This window comes from Schistocerca serialis, chromosome 5, assembly GCF_023864345.2.
Source record: "Schistocerca serialis cubense isolate TAMUIC-IGC-003099 chromosome 5, iqSchSeri2.2, whole genome shotgun sequence".
In the NCBI taxonomy this organism is placed as follows: Eukaryota; Metazoa; Arthropoda; class Insecta; order Orthoptera; family Acrididae; genus Schistocerca; species Schistocerca serialis.
In genome coordinates, this window is record NC_064642.1 from 356458120 (window position 1) to 356474856 (window position 16737).

General features: G+C 42.6%; 1 protein-coding gene across 3 annotated transcripts in view; it reads left to right on the forward strand.

The window, feature by feature from the left end:
• Window positions 1-5411: 5411 nt before the first annotated feature.
• The window catches only part of LOC126482333 (uncharacterized), a 488737-nt gene continuing 477411 nt past the window's right edge, over window positions 5412-16737 (forward strand). For all 3 annotated transcript variants that reach the window (XM_050106394.1, XM_050106396.1, XM_050106395.1), the window contains exon 1: window positions 5412-5681. In XM_050106394.1, the coding sequence (XP_049962351.1) occupies window positions 5492-5681 (190 nt within the window). In that variant the 5' untranslated portion in view covers window positions 5412-5491. The remainder of the gene's footprint in view (window positions 5682-16737) is intronic.

Below are 16737 nucleotides of genomic sequence, written 5' to 3' on the forward strand. Positions count from 1 at the left end.
CGACTGGCGAGCTCAAAGCGCCCCTTAAATGCACGTCAACAGGCAACCTTTCCCCTTTCCCACCAGAGGGAGACACCAAAGCTGCGATCGCCACAGCGGCGCCACCATCAGAAACGGAGGGCGACTGCTTCACACTACGCGCTGCAGGGCGCTCTTCAAAACAGCAATTTTTTACCACGGCTCAAATACTAACATTTAACGAATTTTATGTAGAGCCACCTTTGGTATCCAAGACAGCATGATTACTCATGGGGATTGGTACATGTGTAGATCCTGAATGGTGAGCTTGTACATCATGGATTTTTCCAGAGCGATGACACTCATGCCGGCGAGACCAAGTCAACCATTAGATCCAGCTCCCACAAAAAAGAGATGTGATAAATCAACACAACTAAATTCTGATTACAGACCCTAAAAGCTGATGAAATTGTGAATCGAACGACCGCAATCACGGGTAAATCATATGTATATTAAGCAAGTATATAAACTTAATATGTAAATATCTCCTCGCAAATTAATTATGTGCGAGATACTGAACCAGCAATGTGTTGTGGAAAGACAGGAATATCAGACAGCATGTCATGGTAACTAAGTGATTACCACAAATCGCTTTTATTACAAATCACAATGTGGCGTTGGCCGATAGGAAAAACTGTTTCCGTTCAAATGTTCGTGTCCCACGCGCTCGTCGAATGAGATGTTTATCCGCGTGTCCTAATATTGGTACCGAGTGGAGAGGTCGACCCTACAGCTAAAAACGTCCTCCACAAAGAAGTAGCATCGGTAGGTCAGTGCAGCTTCCCTGTGCGGAAACAGATAGCGCGCTCCCTCTTATTCGTTGCACAGTCGTGTCTCCTTCTTTTATAGTGACCTATACGTTCTTTATTAATGTGAACATCGCCGCAGCAGTCTCCGACATTTAACAACGTTCTCTAACCTCCATAACCGTGGAGTCAGATCTGCAGAATCCAACCTTGCTATTAAATCCATCGCGTCACGAGAATAAGATATCGACCGACGTCAGAGATAGCGCAACGTACGCATGGAATCGACGCTACGAGGTACCACACCAGCTACATGCTGTCGCTAAGATTCTCTCCCCCCCCCCCCCCCCTCTCGCTGCGAGTGTATTTGATATTCTAACAATTTTCTTTGTTTCTTGCACAACAACCGCAGTTAGTTTGTCTGGTGCCATTCCGCGTTCCTTTGTAACATGCTAGGAGTTGGAAAATGATAACTTCCTTCTTCTTCTATACTTTCGCAGTTCAAATATTTTGCCGTGTTTCCACTGATAATCTGGAATTGTGGATTAGTGACCCCCAAAATGGAAAGGCTGCCTCAGATTTCGTTTGCGGTAGATAATATAGGCGTGCATGCTACAGCATACGTACCTAATATGCTCCAAAACACAGCGCATAAAAACGGATTTTCCAGTGCTCATACCTCGGGCTCTATTGGTGATACAAAGGTAAGGTCAAGTGTTTTGGATGTTCCTTGGGCTAGGGACCATTTGTGTAGCCAATAGAACGATCGTCTTAGTGTCATTATCCTACGGTATAAGGTCAAAGAATAAATTTACGCATTTCCTCCTGCTTAAGCAAATAGAGCAAATCGATTGGCTGTTTCTGCGTTTGCTGTGGTCTACAGTGGGCTTGATGGGACGTATGGAGGCACCATTGGTTCATGGTCAGTTCCTGGAAAACCCCACAAAAAGAGTATTTTTATTATATTTTGCCGTCACCAGTGGACCAAAATCCAGCTGAGGATTCCAAGATGCCTATGCACAGCAAATAGATGTAATTTTTACGATATATTTTTGAGACCCAGAACTCGAACAACCTTAAAAATTTTCGTGATATCTTTGTCCGTTTCCAAGATAAAGAGGTTCAAAGTTACCCTACTCCTACAGTTAAAATACCGTATGAGGCGAAATCTAAATAATAAATAACAGCAGAAAATTGCTCACATTTTAATGGTCTTTTCTCTACACATTTATCTAGAAGATCCACCTCACCGTTTCTAAAAATCTTGTTTTTAGGATACGAAAACCAAGCTGCGTATAACGAAACGGCTACGCACAGCAAATGCCTGTAACTTTTATTCCTAAGCTCCCGATCATGAAGAACCTTGAAATTTTCTTCATATCTTTATCCGTTCCTGAGACGCGGGGATTCGAATTCACCCTACTTGTACACATAAAATACGCACGGTAAATCCGAGTGAGGCAAAAATTTAGTTTATAAAGTAACGTAGCACGGAGAAATATGCTGCAGTGTGTCTCCGTTATCACCTGGGAAACCGATGTTGAAGTAAATACAAATTTTTTTATCACGTTAGGTCCAGTTTGAGGTGTTAAATTAGTTTTACGTATTTTCAATTTCGCATAGGCCGCCACCCTCAGTTATCACATAAGAAAAGTATCTAAAGTTTACTGACCAATATATTTCTTTCCATATGAATTACGTTCCCTGCTCCTATCGAAGCAAAAAAAGATTTGAATATGTTCCTGTTTATTTAAAAGACTCTGACTGAAAAGTGGGGTACCATTTGCCTCATTTTACCTTCCCCAGCGTCTCTAAAAATTTTCCCAAAAATTTTGGCATACGAACAAACTCGCGCTTTTTTGTGCTGAGACAGAAGAAGGCAATGGCAATGGCTAAGAGATGGAAAATTAACAAATACCGGAAGATAGTAGACAGTGGTTGTGATAAAGTAAGAGCGAAGGAGACACTGACAGTGTGAAAGAGAGAGGGACACGATGGCAGTGGAACATAGTTGACAGTGGCAGAACAGTGCTAGGAAAAGAGTGAAGGAAAGAGTGCCAAAGGTGGGAGGGGGGGGGGGAGGTAGAATAAAGAGAGAGAGAAACTGGAAGTGGGTTAGAGGCAGTGATAATGAGGGGCAGAATACATGACAATGGCACCGAGGAAGAGAGAGAGATAGTGAGAAGAGACAGCAGCATTAGGAAGGAAGGTTGGTTGGTTGGTTAATTTAGGGGAGGGGACCAAACAGCGAGGTCATCGGTCCCACTGGATTAGGGAAAGATGGAGAAAGAAGTAAGCCGTGCCCTTTCAAAGTAATCAATCCGGCATTTTCCTGAAGCGATTTAGGGAAAATCATGAAAAACCTAAATCAGGATGGCCGGACGCGGGTTTAAACCGTCGTCTTCCCGAAGGTGAGTACAGTGTGCTAACTACTGCACCACCTCGCTCGGTGAAGGGAAGGATGGAATGAATGAGATATTAGCAACAAGGGAGAACAAGTGGGGGACGGTGACAGTGAAAGGAGGCTGTAGTAGTAGGACAGAACGAAGTGGGCTAGCCGGCCGGAGTGGTCGAGCGGTTCTAGGTGCTTCAGTCTGGAACCGTGCGACCGGTACGGTCGCAGGTTCGAATTCTGCCTCGGGCAAGGACTTGTGTGATGTCCTTAGGTTAGATAGGTTTAAGTAGTTCTCAGTTCTAGGGGACTGATGAAAAAAATGGTTCAAATGGCTCTGAGCACTATCGGACTTAACATCTGTGGTCATCAGTCCCCTAGAACTTAGAACTACTTCAAAATGTTCAAATGTGTATGAAATCTTATGGGACTTAACTGCTAAGGTCATCAGTCCCTAAGGTTACACACTACTTAATCTAAATTATCCTAAGGGCAAACACACACACCCATACCCGAGGGAGGACTCGAACCTCCGCCGGAACCAGCCGCACAGTCCATGACTGCAGCGCCCTAGACCGCTCGGCTAATCCCGCGCGGCTAGAACTACTTAAACCTAACTAACCCAAGGACATCACACACGTCCATGCCCGAGGCAGGATTCGAACCTGCGACCGTAGCGGTCACGCGGTTCCAGACTGTAGTGCCTAGAACCGCAGGCCACCCTGGCCGGCGGGACTCATGACCTCAGCTGTTAAGTCCCATAGTGCTCAGAGCCATTTGAAGTGGGCTATGGCTGTTACAACGGAGATAATGACAGAGGGACTATGATTTTGGCTGAATGAGAGAGAAACGGCTACAGGGAATCAATGGGTGTGAGCGACTTACAGCGATGGAGTAGTGGGTGTGAGTGAGCTACAATTAGGGAAGCTCGTGGGAGTGTGAAGTACGTTGCATGTAAAAAAAAGCGCAAATCTGTTCGAATAGCAAAATTTTTGGGAAAATTTTTAAATGTGCTGAAGAAGGTAAATGAGGCAGCTGGTACCGAAATTTTCAGTCAGTCTTTTAAATAAACAGGAATATATTCGCATTTTTTGTTCTTCGATAAGAGTTTTTCCCGCTGGTATATAATTTATATAAGGCAACGGCCTTGCCGCAGTGGATACACCGGTTCCCGTGAGATTACCGAAGTTAAGCGCTGTTGGGCGTGGCGGGCACTTGGACGGGTGACCATCCAGCCATCGCGGTGGTCTCGCGGTTCTAGGCGCGCAGTCCGGAACCGTGCGACTGCTATGGTCGCAGGTTCGAATCCTGCCTCGGGCATGGATGTGTGTGATGTCCTTAGGTTAGTTAGGTTTAAGTAGTTCTAAGTTCTAGGGGACTGATAACCACAGCAGTTGAGTCCCGTAGTGCTCAGAGCCATTTTGAACCATCCAGCAGCCATTTTTCGGGATGCACTCAGCGTCGTGATGCCAATTGAGGAGCAACTCGACCGAATAGTAGCGGCTCCGGTCAAAGAAAACCATCATAACGACCGGGAGAGCGGTGTGCTGACCACATGCCCCTCCTATCCGCATCCTCAACTGAGGATGACGCGGCGGTCGGATGGTCCCGATGGGCCACTTTAGACGTGACGATGGAGTGCTTTTTTTATAATTTATGTTAAAATTCTGTTAACTGTTTCTTCCCTGTCCCAGTACATTCGTATAGCAAGTTTAGACACGAACACCTGCAGTATTACGAGAAGTCCAAGGATCTCGCGGCCTTGGTGGTAGGAGAAATTTTCTGGAGATAAGAAATTACTTCTCTGAGGGTAGGGGTGGAAGCCACAGTTGGGGGAAAAGTAACACCAAGGGTTAGAAGCTAACAAATGATCTACTTTAATTCTTTGTGAGATGCCAGAGGAGACTGATAGCTTTCTTCCCTAACACAGGCCGCAATTTCTTTACTGGTTTTCCGTTTAGCGAATATGAAGGCCAGTGGTCTTATTTCATTCTCATGCCTGCCAAAGATGTCTCGGACATTTCCTGTTGTGTGCAGTTTCAAGCAGCGTACCTTGTTTTGTAACCTTCCCGAGATGTTTTTATGGAGATACTCTCCCGTGTCCTGTCCACTGCGTGGAACGTGTGGAGTACGTCAGCGGCCTGGAGCGCGGCGGGCCAGTGGCTGGGGGAGGCGGCGCGCCCCCGCGCGGACGGTCCTAAGCTCGGCGCCGCCGGTGGCGCCCCTGGCTCGGCGGGTGCAGCGCGCCGCCGCCGAGCCGCGCCAGAGCCGCTCTCGAGGGAGGGCTGCGCGCACACAGCAGAGCGGGGCTCAGTGCGAGGAGCAGCCATCAGCCATGGCAGGCGGCAGCGTGCGGCTGCTACTGCTCGCCCTTCTGGCGGCCGCGGCGTTCCCCGGCGCCCGCGCCGCTAAGAAGGCATCCGCGCCCAGCAAGGACGCTGAAGCGGCCGCCGTCATCGAGGAGGTCACGGCCAAGCAGCTTGAGCGCATCCTCAACGAGAAGGACTTTGTGGCAGTGTTCTGGTGTAAGTGCCACCTGCGCCCTGCTCGCTCCTTTTTTCATGTGTCTGTGTGTTACGTGCCTCTCGCCTTTACAGAAGCCGTCCAATACGGTAATGAGACGCCGAACGAGAAGTAGCGGAATACTCTGCGCCGATGTCGATTCCCGTTTACCTACCTGAGGTTACTCCCGTAGATGAGGATCGATACCATCATTTCTTAGTGTTATTCCTCTGATAGACCGATAACTAAAGTACAGTGATGGTGAATAAGCCGCGACCAATGAACCCAATAGAGAGACAAGCAACAGGTCGCTGTAAGTGACTCCAGTGGTGCATGTAGGTACGATCGGGGTCCACCACAGAAGCAGCTTCATTTGGTACCCCTCATCGTTTAAGACGTAACTAGCATTAGGTTTTTCAGCAGTCAGTGATAGTTATCTAGTGAATGGGAGTAAAACACCATCTTGTGCTTTCATTACGTTATTCAGCCATTTACTGCGGTTTGTAGGATGGAGTTAGTGAGAAGTGCATAAAAGAGAGAATTGAAATATGTATAACACTACAAATATTTCATACGTTGTTACAAACGACACGTAAACTTCTTACAGTTTCACTATCTACAAGCATTTTCAAACGCCATATCGCGTACTGACCGCTGTTTATCGCCACAATGGGGTCAACCTTAGCCATCTCCAAGTCTGCTACTACGGCGTTGAGAAGTCATGGGTGATTTTCGTTCCCCATTGCGGATGTTAGTGCATCGCAATGTACAGTGGTCATCGTATTCTACTGGAGCAGTACTCTACAGCGGTAGTAACAACAGAAATTCGAAATACCACACAACGTGTCGTGATAATTCACGCTAAGCGCTATACGAAAGACATAGATGGCTAAAGTTAAGCTAAACGCAAGACTTCAATCACTTCACAAATAGTGGGCAACTAATATTCCGGAATGTAATATTTTTTAGAGTACCAAGAAGCAACAGCGGATCCCAAAGCAGGTTCCTGTTGTAAGATGGATGGATATGATGTAACCGGAAGATTTAGAAAGTATCTTCATTGTTTTACTCGTTTCTGAAAACAGTCGTGAAATCTTTTTTAATCTTCTTTAATCTGAATAGTCCGGTGATTCTGAGCACGTGTCATAAAACGGAAAACATCGCTTTGCCGCAGCGATTTTTGTTGGGTTTCGTATAGGGTGCTGGAAACATTTTGATAAAGTGACAGGGTTCCAGGAGGCGCCACTGGAATCACTGTACCAGACAGAATCTCGTGTAGCGAGCGCGTCATTCAGCGCCCGTTAGGGAGACGTCATGAAATAGTCTGTGGTGTTGGGTTACAAGGGCGGCACTCGCTTGGAAGCAGCTCAAGAAACTCTCCGCGTGCACTGCCAAAAACTGAGTTTAGACCAGGCCAGACTTTCGTCCCGCAGATTCACAGACTGGAGACGCTGCGCGCCGTCGGAAGCTCGGTGCGAAGTGAATGGCCGCTTGAAAAGTGCAGCGGCAATTTCTAAATATACGGTGGGCAGGTGCGGCGACGCGTTAATTAACAGCGGTGTTGTGCGGAGACGCACGGGCACGGACGTGCGGTAATTCAGCGCCGCCGCCGACCGGGAAGGCAACCGCTCGCAAGCTATATTTATTCCTCGCCTGCGCCTGCGCCGCCCCATCTCGCTAAAAGCGTAGCCGTGGGTCTCGAGTACCGACTGGCATTTCGAACAGTCGCTGCGCTTTCGCCGTTCCTTGTGTCGAGAAACAACCCAAGTCACACCATCCATTCCTCAGGCACACGCCTGCTGTCTGCTGGATCCAAATTCCAATAAAAAAATATTCAGAGATGTCCCTGGCAGATTCAGTTTCAATGGCCTAATCGTGAGAACATATTGCCAAAGGTACGGCTTAAGTTCCATTTGCTAATAATGCTGCAAGTTGTTGGGTACGTTCCCTGAAACAGAGTATGTGAACTGTAAAATACGTGTCACAATATTCGTTGAAATTGTAAGGGATGTCTGGGAGAATGCTAGAAAGAGTAGATAGGAAGGGTAGAAAGTGGTAGTGATTCATTCTTGAGTTATGTTATGTTACCCGGCATACAGTCCCAATCGAAATAACGGTAGTAATAAAGTCAATTCCGTGGTTAATACTTTGCTATAGAGCTAACAATAATAGCAAATAAATAAACATGCAAAATGACCTAAAATCTTGAGGATTAAGAGACACACATTTTCTCTTCTTTCCTAAAGAAACTGCTGGCAAAGTCCTGTTGCTTGAAATTCAATGAAATTTCAAACCATTCCGTCTGTCTCGGCTAATTTTCATATTAGATTAATAAAAATCAATATGCGGGATTCAAAGGTGCTGCAGAAAGCTACTGATGATCTCTATTGGCAGCTGCCACAAGAGGCGCAATATGCTTCGCTGGGAACCTTAAATTATGATAGATTACCTTTCAGTACGAGTCAACTTCATGTTTTCCTTCATGCATCTACATTAACGATAACGACTGAAAAATCCGACAAATTTGAGATTGTACAAAGGTGTACCGACGATCGTTCTTCCTGGGTACCAACGGTAAGACGAATTGGGAAAGTGATTTTAGTCAATTATGTACCTTACGTCACACACTATATGTTCCTTGCGGCGTAGAAATGCAATGTCGAAATCTAATATGTGAAAAAAAGAATGGGCGATCGCTATAATCGAATTTTGAATTGAATCCGTATCAGTCCAAACTTGCTATGAACCGAATGCGGTTAATAGTATATTATTTATAATTATCCTTTACCACTTAGTGAATATGTACATAACGTCGTCGATCATTCCTCGCAGTACTCCAGTAATACCCCCAGCAAGAGAGCTCTTTCTCAAATCTACCATAAAAAATACTTTTAATCGCAAAGTACAAAATCTCTCTGTTTATAATTCGATAAAAGACATATTTTGATAATATTCGCGAAAAGAAGCATGTCGCAAAAATCCGACTCTCACTTTATAAGTTGCAGTACCTCATCCGAAGTCAGTCACTGTCATCAGAATGGTCAGTGCACAGACAACTGACAGTGTTTGTTCTCTCTTCACTTTGAGATGAGTTCCATATTTCCAAGGACCGCAATAACCTGTAGGTTACATAAAAATTACACTTCAACACAGGTGTGCCTACTTATAACATATGTAAATTCAATAAATTCAACCAAGATGCTATGTGGTTATTTGTCATTACGAAACTGGACGTAGAAAATTTTCGAGGGGTGGAGGTACTAACCTCATTTCTACTCAAGTGCTAAAATTCGACACTCGTATTCCGTATCCTTGTATTACGTTTCCAGTTCAATGTCGCAAAAGCGGGCTCCAACACACTTTAAACGACTCCCCCATACCAATGCTCAGGAGACTGCGTGATACATCTAACTGGTAAGTTGTGGAGATTTTAGGTCGTGCAAAATATGTTCAGTGCATAGAGCAGAATAGTTTTCCTGTGTGTCATTCACATACAATGGGCTGAATATGTTCGTGATTGTCTTAACCCATCTTTACGTGACGGCAGGTGAGAAGCAGCAGACTCGCTTTATAATCAACTGTTTCTGGTTCTGGAAAGTTTAATTTCTTCAGCAATTATATTAGCACTAACCAAGTTATGAACAGTGCGCAACTGATACCGAAATGCACAAGTAATAAGAGCTTTTAAAACTGGACAACTGAGTGTCCTCTTAAAGTGTCCATCTCTGTGCGCTCAGATACTATGTAGATACCGTTGTCGGGCGCAAGCTAGCAATGCGGAATTAAAAAAAGTTCCCCGAGTTATACACGTACATAGACAAATGCTACATCATTTTGTAAATCATGTCAAATCCCCATGCAGTACTATCACTAACCATATCAAGAACCTTTACCATTTTTCTTTGTTGGACGTCATAGCTTACAAATTCTACAAATCTGTGCTGAAAAGATCGCGTCGATGCAGAAAACGAGACGCACTGAAATCTTTCCCAATAAACCGTTCTGTCATCTGTCATCGCACGGCCCTCCAAGCGGTGTTGTAATATCCACCGTCTGTACCTCCAAAGAAGAATGGCCTCTTCTACCAGGGTTTAGCGATCTCCTCCTCCTACTACCACTAAAAATAACAAGTGATAAAATAGATGTTTTTCTGGTTTCTTGCACACAAACAAAGGCTGGCACGCAGATACGGTCGTCGCCGCTAGAATTGCTTGATTATTTGCCGGCTCCTGAGGAAGGACAAGGCGGCCGCTATATCTCAACATCACTGCAGCTCTGCTTGGTTCACTCGGAGGCGAGTGGCAGGTGTGACAACAGAGGCAGATTTCTGCAGTGTCGAAGTTTTAGCGCAAGACTGTTGAAAAAGAAAAAAATGCAAGTTCCCTTACCAATTGTGTAGTAAACGATTAATGTTACTTCCTTCATAGCACCCAGTTGATATTTGCACCGCATATAGTGTGTATGCAGTATCGTGATAATTAATTTGTGCAGCAAATTTTCAAGTTCATTAATGCTTATAACAGTATGAGTTTGCAATGATTTTCTTAGTAATCAAACAGCAGATTCCCATCTTTTCAAGTAATAAATGCCACCGCTGGTCACTTCCAACTATAATGCAGCATCAATCATGAAGATCGAATAGAAGACAGGCATGTTTAGGAATGCATGTTTTGTTTCTTTGAACATCACTGAAACAGAGTACTTGCCGAGATTCACGAAGATTGGACAAGAGATCGACATCTCTACGCTGAAGAAAGCATAAGAACGTGTCTCGAACAACCCAGAAAACGACAGTACGGCAACGTATGGGCCCAACTATTTCTCTTCAGAAAGAAAATGGAACGACTTTATTGCAGCGATCTTTCATTCCACGTAGAGAAATGCAAAAAGAATAAATGGTTTCGAATGCTGCTTAACCATATAAAACTAACTCATTAAACACAAATTTTCTGTGGCATCTTTCCTGCGTATATGACATTATTTCCTTTACGGCATGACATTATTCTGCTAGTACTCTCGAATTTAAATATCCCAAAAGAGACAGTCAACTTATTAATCTAACAATTAGTCTAGTAAAGTGTCACCATTACAACTGCGAAAAAAAGCAAGAAACTCAAACACAGTTTTTTTACACAAATACTTGCACAACAATTAATAGTCATACACTTTTGTTGTAAATGTAAGCTACAAAAGACTAACAACGGCAGTGCTTGCTGGTATACTGATAATTTACAGACCTGTAGATAGAAACCTTCAGTCTACAAGCTCGTCTTTATTTGGGGTGATCTTTTGCGTTTGGGGCTAATGATGTTTCATACAGGGTGACAATTATTGAATTATATGAAATAAAATCGTCATAACTTCTGAACGGTTTGCGTTAAGACGTTCAAAGTGCACGGTTGGCCGCGGGGCATGATGGAAATTAGTATGCGCATGTATGGTTTGGTTTAGCGACGAAGCTCAGTTGCATTTGGGCACGTGCGTCAATAAGCAAAATAGGCGCATTTGTGGGACGGAGAATCCGCATTTCGCGATCGAGAAGTCTCTTCATCCTCAACGGATGACTGTGTGGTGTGTAACGTCCAGTCACGGAATAATCTGTGCGATATTCTTTGATGGCACGGTGACTACCGAACAGTACGTGAAGATGTTGGAAGATGATTTTATCCCAATTATCCAAAGTGAACCCGATTTCGACATGATGTGGTTCATGCAAGACGGAGCTCGACACCATCGAAGCAGGAGAGTGTTTGATGTCCTGGAAGAGCACTCTAGGGATCGCATTCTAGTTCTGGGGTACCCAGAGGACACTGGCATGAGCCTCCACTGGCCGCCATATTCTCCGGATCTGAACACATGCGACTCTTTTTGTGGGCTATATTAAAGACAAGCAATAACCTCAAAACCATTACTGAACTGAAAACAGCCACTGAGGCGGTCATCGACAACATCGATATTCCGATACTTCAGTGGGTCATGCAGAATTTTGAAAATCGTCTGCGCCACGTCATGGCCAATGATGGCAGGCGTATCGAGCATGTCATAACCTAAATCCGAATATCTGTAGTGACGTTTACATGTTGAATAAAGCGTGTACACGCCGTAGTTTCTAACTAATTTACGTTTTATTCATACAGTTCAATAATTATCACCTTGTACATAAAGCCATAATTGATACTCTGAACGACTTCGATGCCAGTCAGATACGTTCCTTTCACAAGCAACAGTACGAACAACAAATGACACTTACTGCCTCAGAACCCCAAAATCCTCCGTGCTAGTCCCAGGCTTTAATAAAAGATATTAGCACAAGGTACCTCTCACTCTAGAGCAGGGGTTCCCGAGCTTTTCCACTGACAAACAGTTTGAGAATCCTAGTGCTTTGATGGAACACATTGTTTACATTGAAGGTTAATAAAATTTCAAAAAAATGCTAAAAACGTTTTTTATTAAGTGATTACTTCAATTTTGAATTATAACTAAAATACAGAAACCTTAAAAAGTTAAAAAATAATTAGTATCGTTAAAATGCCGAAAAAACGCCATGTTATGAGTAGTTTTTCGATAGGCACTTATCCAGTTCCCGCGGAACATAGTCTGAGAAATCCTGCTCTACAGATAATTCACACACAAGTTCAGTCCTTTACTTCGCGTCATAGTTACTGGCAACAGACTACTCCGAACAAGTATAGGTACTTATTGACCTGTTCTTGCTAATATGTGGAATAGATGACATAGGTCACTGGGTTACAAGAAGTTCAAAGAGATATTATTTTTTCCAATAGCAATGACGAAATTGATACAGTTAGGCTTGCGACCTTTCCACCTCACCTTCCCTTCTTTGTCTCAGCCGGAAGAATGCAACAGGTTAATAGGAGTGGATACAGTTCTGTATGGTACAGACTTTTACTCTGCGTCACTCTAAAGCACGCGTTCAGTATCATACACCTGTCAGCACGTTTCTTCAAGTTGTCCAAATTGATGCAAAGTTTGTCATGAACCATCAAGCAGCAGTCAACCGACAGGTAGTGGTCAATAAAACACAAGCTATTGTATTATACTTCATTTTCCACGCTTTGAATTGTTCTGTAAGTGGCTGTTTTCCGACGTCTTAAATCACAAATATTTTACTTCGTAGTAAATAAGTACGTTCGGTTACTCAAACCGGCAGTTTTCTCTTCTCCTTTAAAGATCTTACTGTCTGTTTATCAATGAAGTGATTCATGGTCAGCCTGTAACTTTTCCGGAAGTGTCTGCAGTAAATTCATCAGCCGCTAGTTCAAATGTGTGTGAAATCTTATGGGACTTAACTGCTAAGGTCATCAGTCCCTAAGTTTACACACTACTTAACCTAAATTACAGGTATCTTAAGGACAAACACACACACCCATGCCCGTGGGAGGACTCGGACCTCCGCCGGGACCAGCCGGCCGCTAGTTCATTGGTCCAAGATTTTTCTCTAGTGCGTACATAATGTGTAAACTCAAGTTCATTCAGTTGACATATTTTTCCAGCATTAAGTAACTGTGGGAGGCATTCAACAGTAGCGTTTGATCATCAACATAGTTCACAATAATGTAATATACTGGGTGTTAAAAAAATATTCCAATGGTTTTGAGGTGGTAGTATGGAAGCAAAAATTGTCCTGTAAGCATGGGCTCTAAAATGCATACGTTAAGAGTTATGAGCACTTTTCCATCTCTTCTGTGAAACCCATCTCTTCTACTGCTAGCTCTTTGCTATTGCGAACAACCTACAGAATTCAGTGAACAAACGAAGCATATTCCTATGTTATTGTCCCAGGGTACAGCATGGGAAATGGCAGACATGATATTTTATCATGGTCTGGCAAATGGAAGCATCTTCCGCCATTTCCCGTGTGGAATAACAGGCTCCATTATTCTGGTACATGCAAAGGTAAAAGTTGAATGTAAAACCATTTCAGAACTTGTCAGAACACAAATGTTTCCATTAGAGCTAATATGTGCGCTGCGCTTACCCAAAACTGTGAATACAGTTTACAGTAGCAACACTAACAGATGCTTACTGCATGCTGTGCCCATGGACAACCACAGAGGAATGTGTCCTCGTTTGTTTACTGCATTCTTTAGGTTGTTCGTAATAACAAAGAGCTTGCAGTAGAAGAAAGGTTTTTAACGGTAGTGAAGAAGAACAAATGCTCTTAGTTCTTAAAGTATGAATTTTGGAGCCCATGTTTACTGGAAACTTTTTTTGTCCATATTGCCACCTCTCAAAGTATGGAATGTTATATCTTTTAATACCCTGTATATTCCTGTGACCGAGCCAGGTGACAGTTTTGAATTCGAATGTTTTAATGATATTTCAAAGAACACAAGATGACAACCCACTAATGACAACTCGAGTTAATACGCTTTAGTCACTTATATTGCACAAAATTTGTACTGTAAAACTAAAAAAGACAAGCTCTTTTTGTGTCACATCAACACTGTAAATAATATTCGAATCATACATCAGTCGCGACACTGATGTAATAATGAAAACAAGCGGTGTCCCACAAGGCTGTCTCCCCTGCTCCTTCTTTTTTTCAAATTGCTAGCTGAGAGAACAACAGAAACGTTGAAGGAATGACAGGAACCAGAATTAATTGTGAATACATACAAATAAATACATTTTATTATATTTGTAGGTTGTATTTTAAGCTTAATGGTTTCGGGCATGGATGTAGTATTGCCTCTGTAGGAGAGAACTGAGAAAGGAATCGGATATGGCGTTTCTATCAAATGTTTTACGTCAAGATTAGAACACATGAAACATGAATCAGGAGGGTCTGGTGTTCTATTGTGATTTCACTGCAAAAATTCAGTCTCTTAAACTTTCCCCTTTATACTCGGCGTCTTCGTTAGCAGTAAAAAGTAATGCACGAAACGTAAATTAGCACTTACCATAAACTTTAATGCCGATTCAGCAACTTCTAGTTATTAAAAATGTCGATGTGAAGAAAGTAAAGTGACAGGACGTTAAGGACGCAGGCAGAGAGGGTTACGCACAGTATTTCGGATGAGAAGATCACCGGTGCTGCAGATTAAATCCCGACATTGACCTGAGTTGGTTTCCAGTCATTTCATTCTCACATTCTCTTTGTCTTCTATTGCGTCAGTATCTAAATCCTGTTGACAATAACACCATTATGACTGATGTGGTAGAGATGCTCAGGCAAATAAAGAGAGGCGACGTGACAGTGTAATGATAATGGGAAACTATAGGACGTCACCATGGACGAAGCACTGTCACGTTTTTTAAATACAAAAATTAAATCAGAAGACTTCACAGCCAATATGTTATTCGACTGCATTTGGTACTATATCTGATTTAATATGTAGGATATTCTAGTATACTAAATTGCCATTTACAAATTCAAGAATAACTGGAAAGAAGAATAAATAAATGAAACATTTTCACATCATTTACGTAAAACTCAATGGGCATTACTCATCTAAAATTAATGAAAATATTAAAATAAAATAACAGCAAGATACTTTTGTTACAATGATTCATATTTATATTATAAAAGTTAAAAAAAAAAGCTTTTAAAGTGTCACCAGATAATCTAAATTTTGGATTAATTTCTGTATGTGACAAATCAAAGCTAAACGCACTCGCAGATCACACTGTCGGGGTCAAGATGGGTGTTCTGCACTGGTTTCTTTGGAAGGAGATAGTTAGAGAGATGACTTCCATCACGACCTCCGATGTGTCAATGAAGTTACATGTGTGAATCTATATCGTCTGAATTACTGTGATAAGTTCTTGTGGACTGCGATGTTCTGTTTGTGTTATGGACGAATATGCAATTAACAGAAGGGAGAGAAAAAGCGGTTGTTTATATAGAGTACCCCTTTTGAAAAGCATCAAGAGGGATGCCGAAATTGTCATCACCACCCGACAGATATTTCTCATAAATACACATCTGAATTCAATTACAAACTGCGCAGAGATTCAGAATTTAATCCATTTAAGCACATAGACGGACATGGAAATTTCTTCCCCCGCCAGGATTGAAACTAATACCTCCAGATCGACCGCACTCGCATTATCATACTTTAGCGACGTCGGTCACGAATCTCGGTTATTTATGACAAACAATAGAGTATAACAACTGATGGGGATCGGCGACATATTGTAGTGTCTTTGGCTGCTGCTGATCTCAAAAGATACTCATGTGTTGAATGACAGACAAATTGGTACATAACACAACGTACTTTAAATAGTCCAATGGGTAAACCTAGGATAACCTATCAGATTTCAATATTTTGTGGCCTCCGCGATCCCTGTGTCGGATAAGATGTGAGTTATTTATCCTTTCTAAAGTGTGTGTTCCATATTGAAACTTTTCTTTGTAACTTACGGGATGTTGGAGTTACGTTGAAGCTTTATTCAGTTACGCGCCCTCAAATGGTGCAAGTCCGCGTGACATGTGCCTAATAAATTAAAAAGCCATTTGGTGAACGATGAAAATCCTACTGGCTTGTTTTGGTTTACTTATACGGTATTTTCGATTATTTCAAACGTTTGCAGTCCTATACATGTTATTTCTACCTTATGGATATAATCTCGTCCAAAATATTCAATGTCTGTGTGCATTCAAACGGAGCCAGTAGATTAACCTTTTTCTTGCGAAGGTGGTTACTGCAGTACAATCAACACACCCTTTAAAGATGGATGCAGGTCATGATGTTTGATAAATATGCGTAGTTATTACTCGTGTTGTATGTTTATACTTTCACACAGAGTAGGTCTTGATCAGTGGTGTTAAACTATAAGTGATACAATGAGCGTTCTACACAAATTTGAGTCCTTACAAGAAGTTAAAAATGAAAATAACGAAGTAACAGGTTTTATAATTTTACTTGCCGAACAGTAGCATTTTAATTCGAATGGCGTGCTCAAAAAGTCCCTGACGCTGATTTAAGAAGGTCTGCGTTTACATCTATCATCAAAATCGAGCTGCAGTGAAAAAAATAGAGGGAATATGTCCCCCGTAACATTCCATAACTGGAATCCCACGACTTTTAAAAAGTAACCCTGAAACAGGAGACT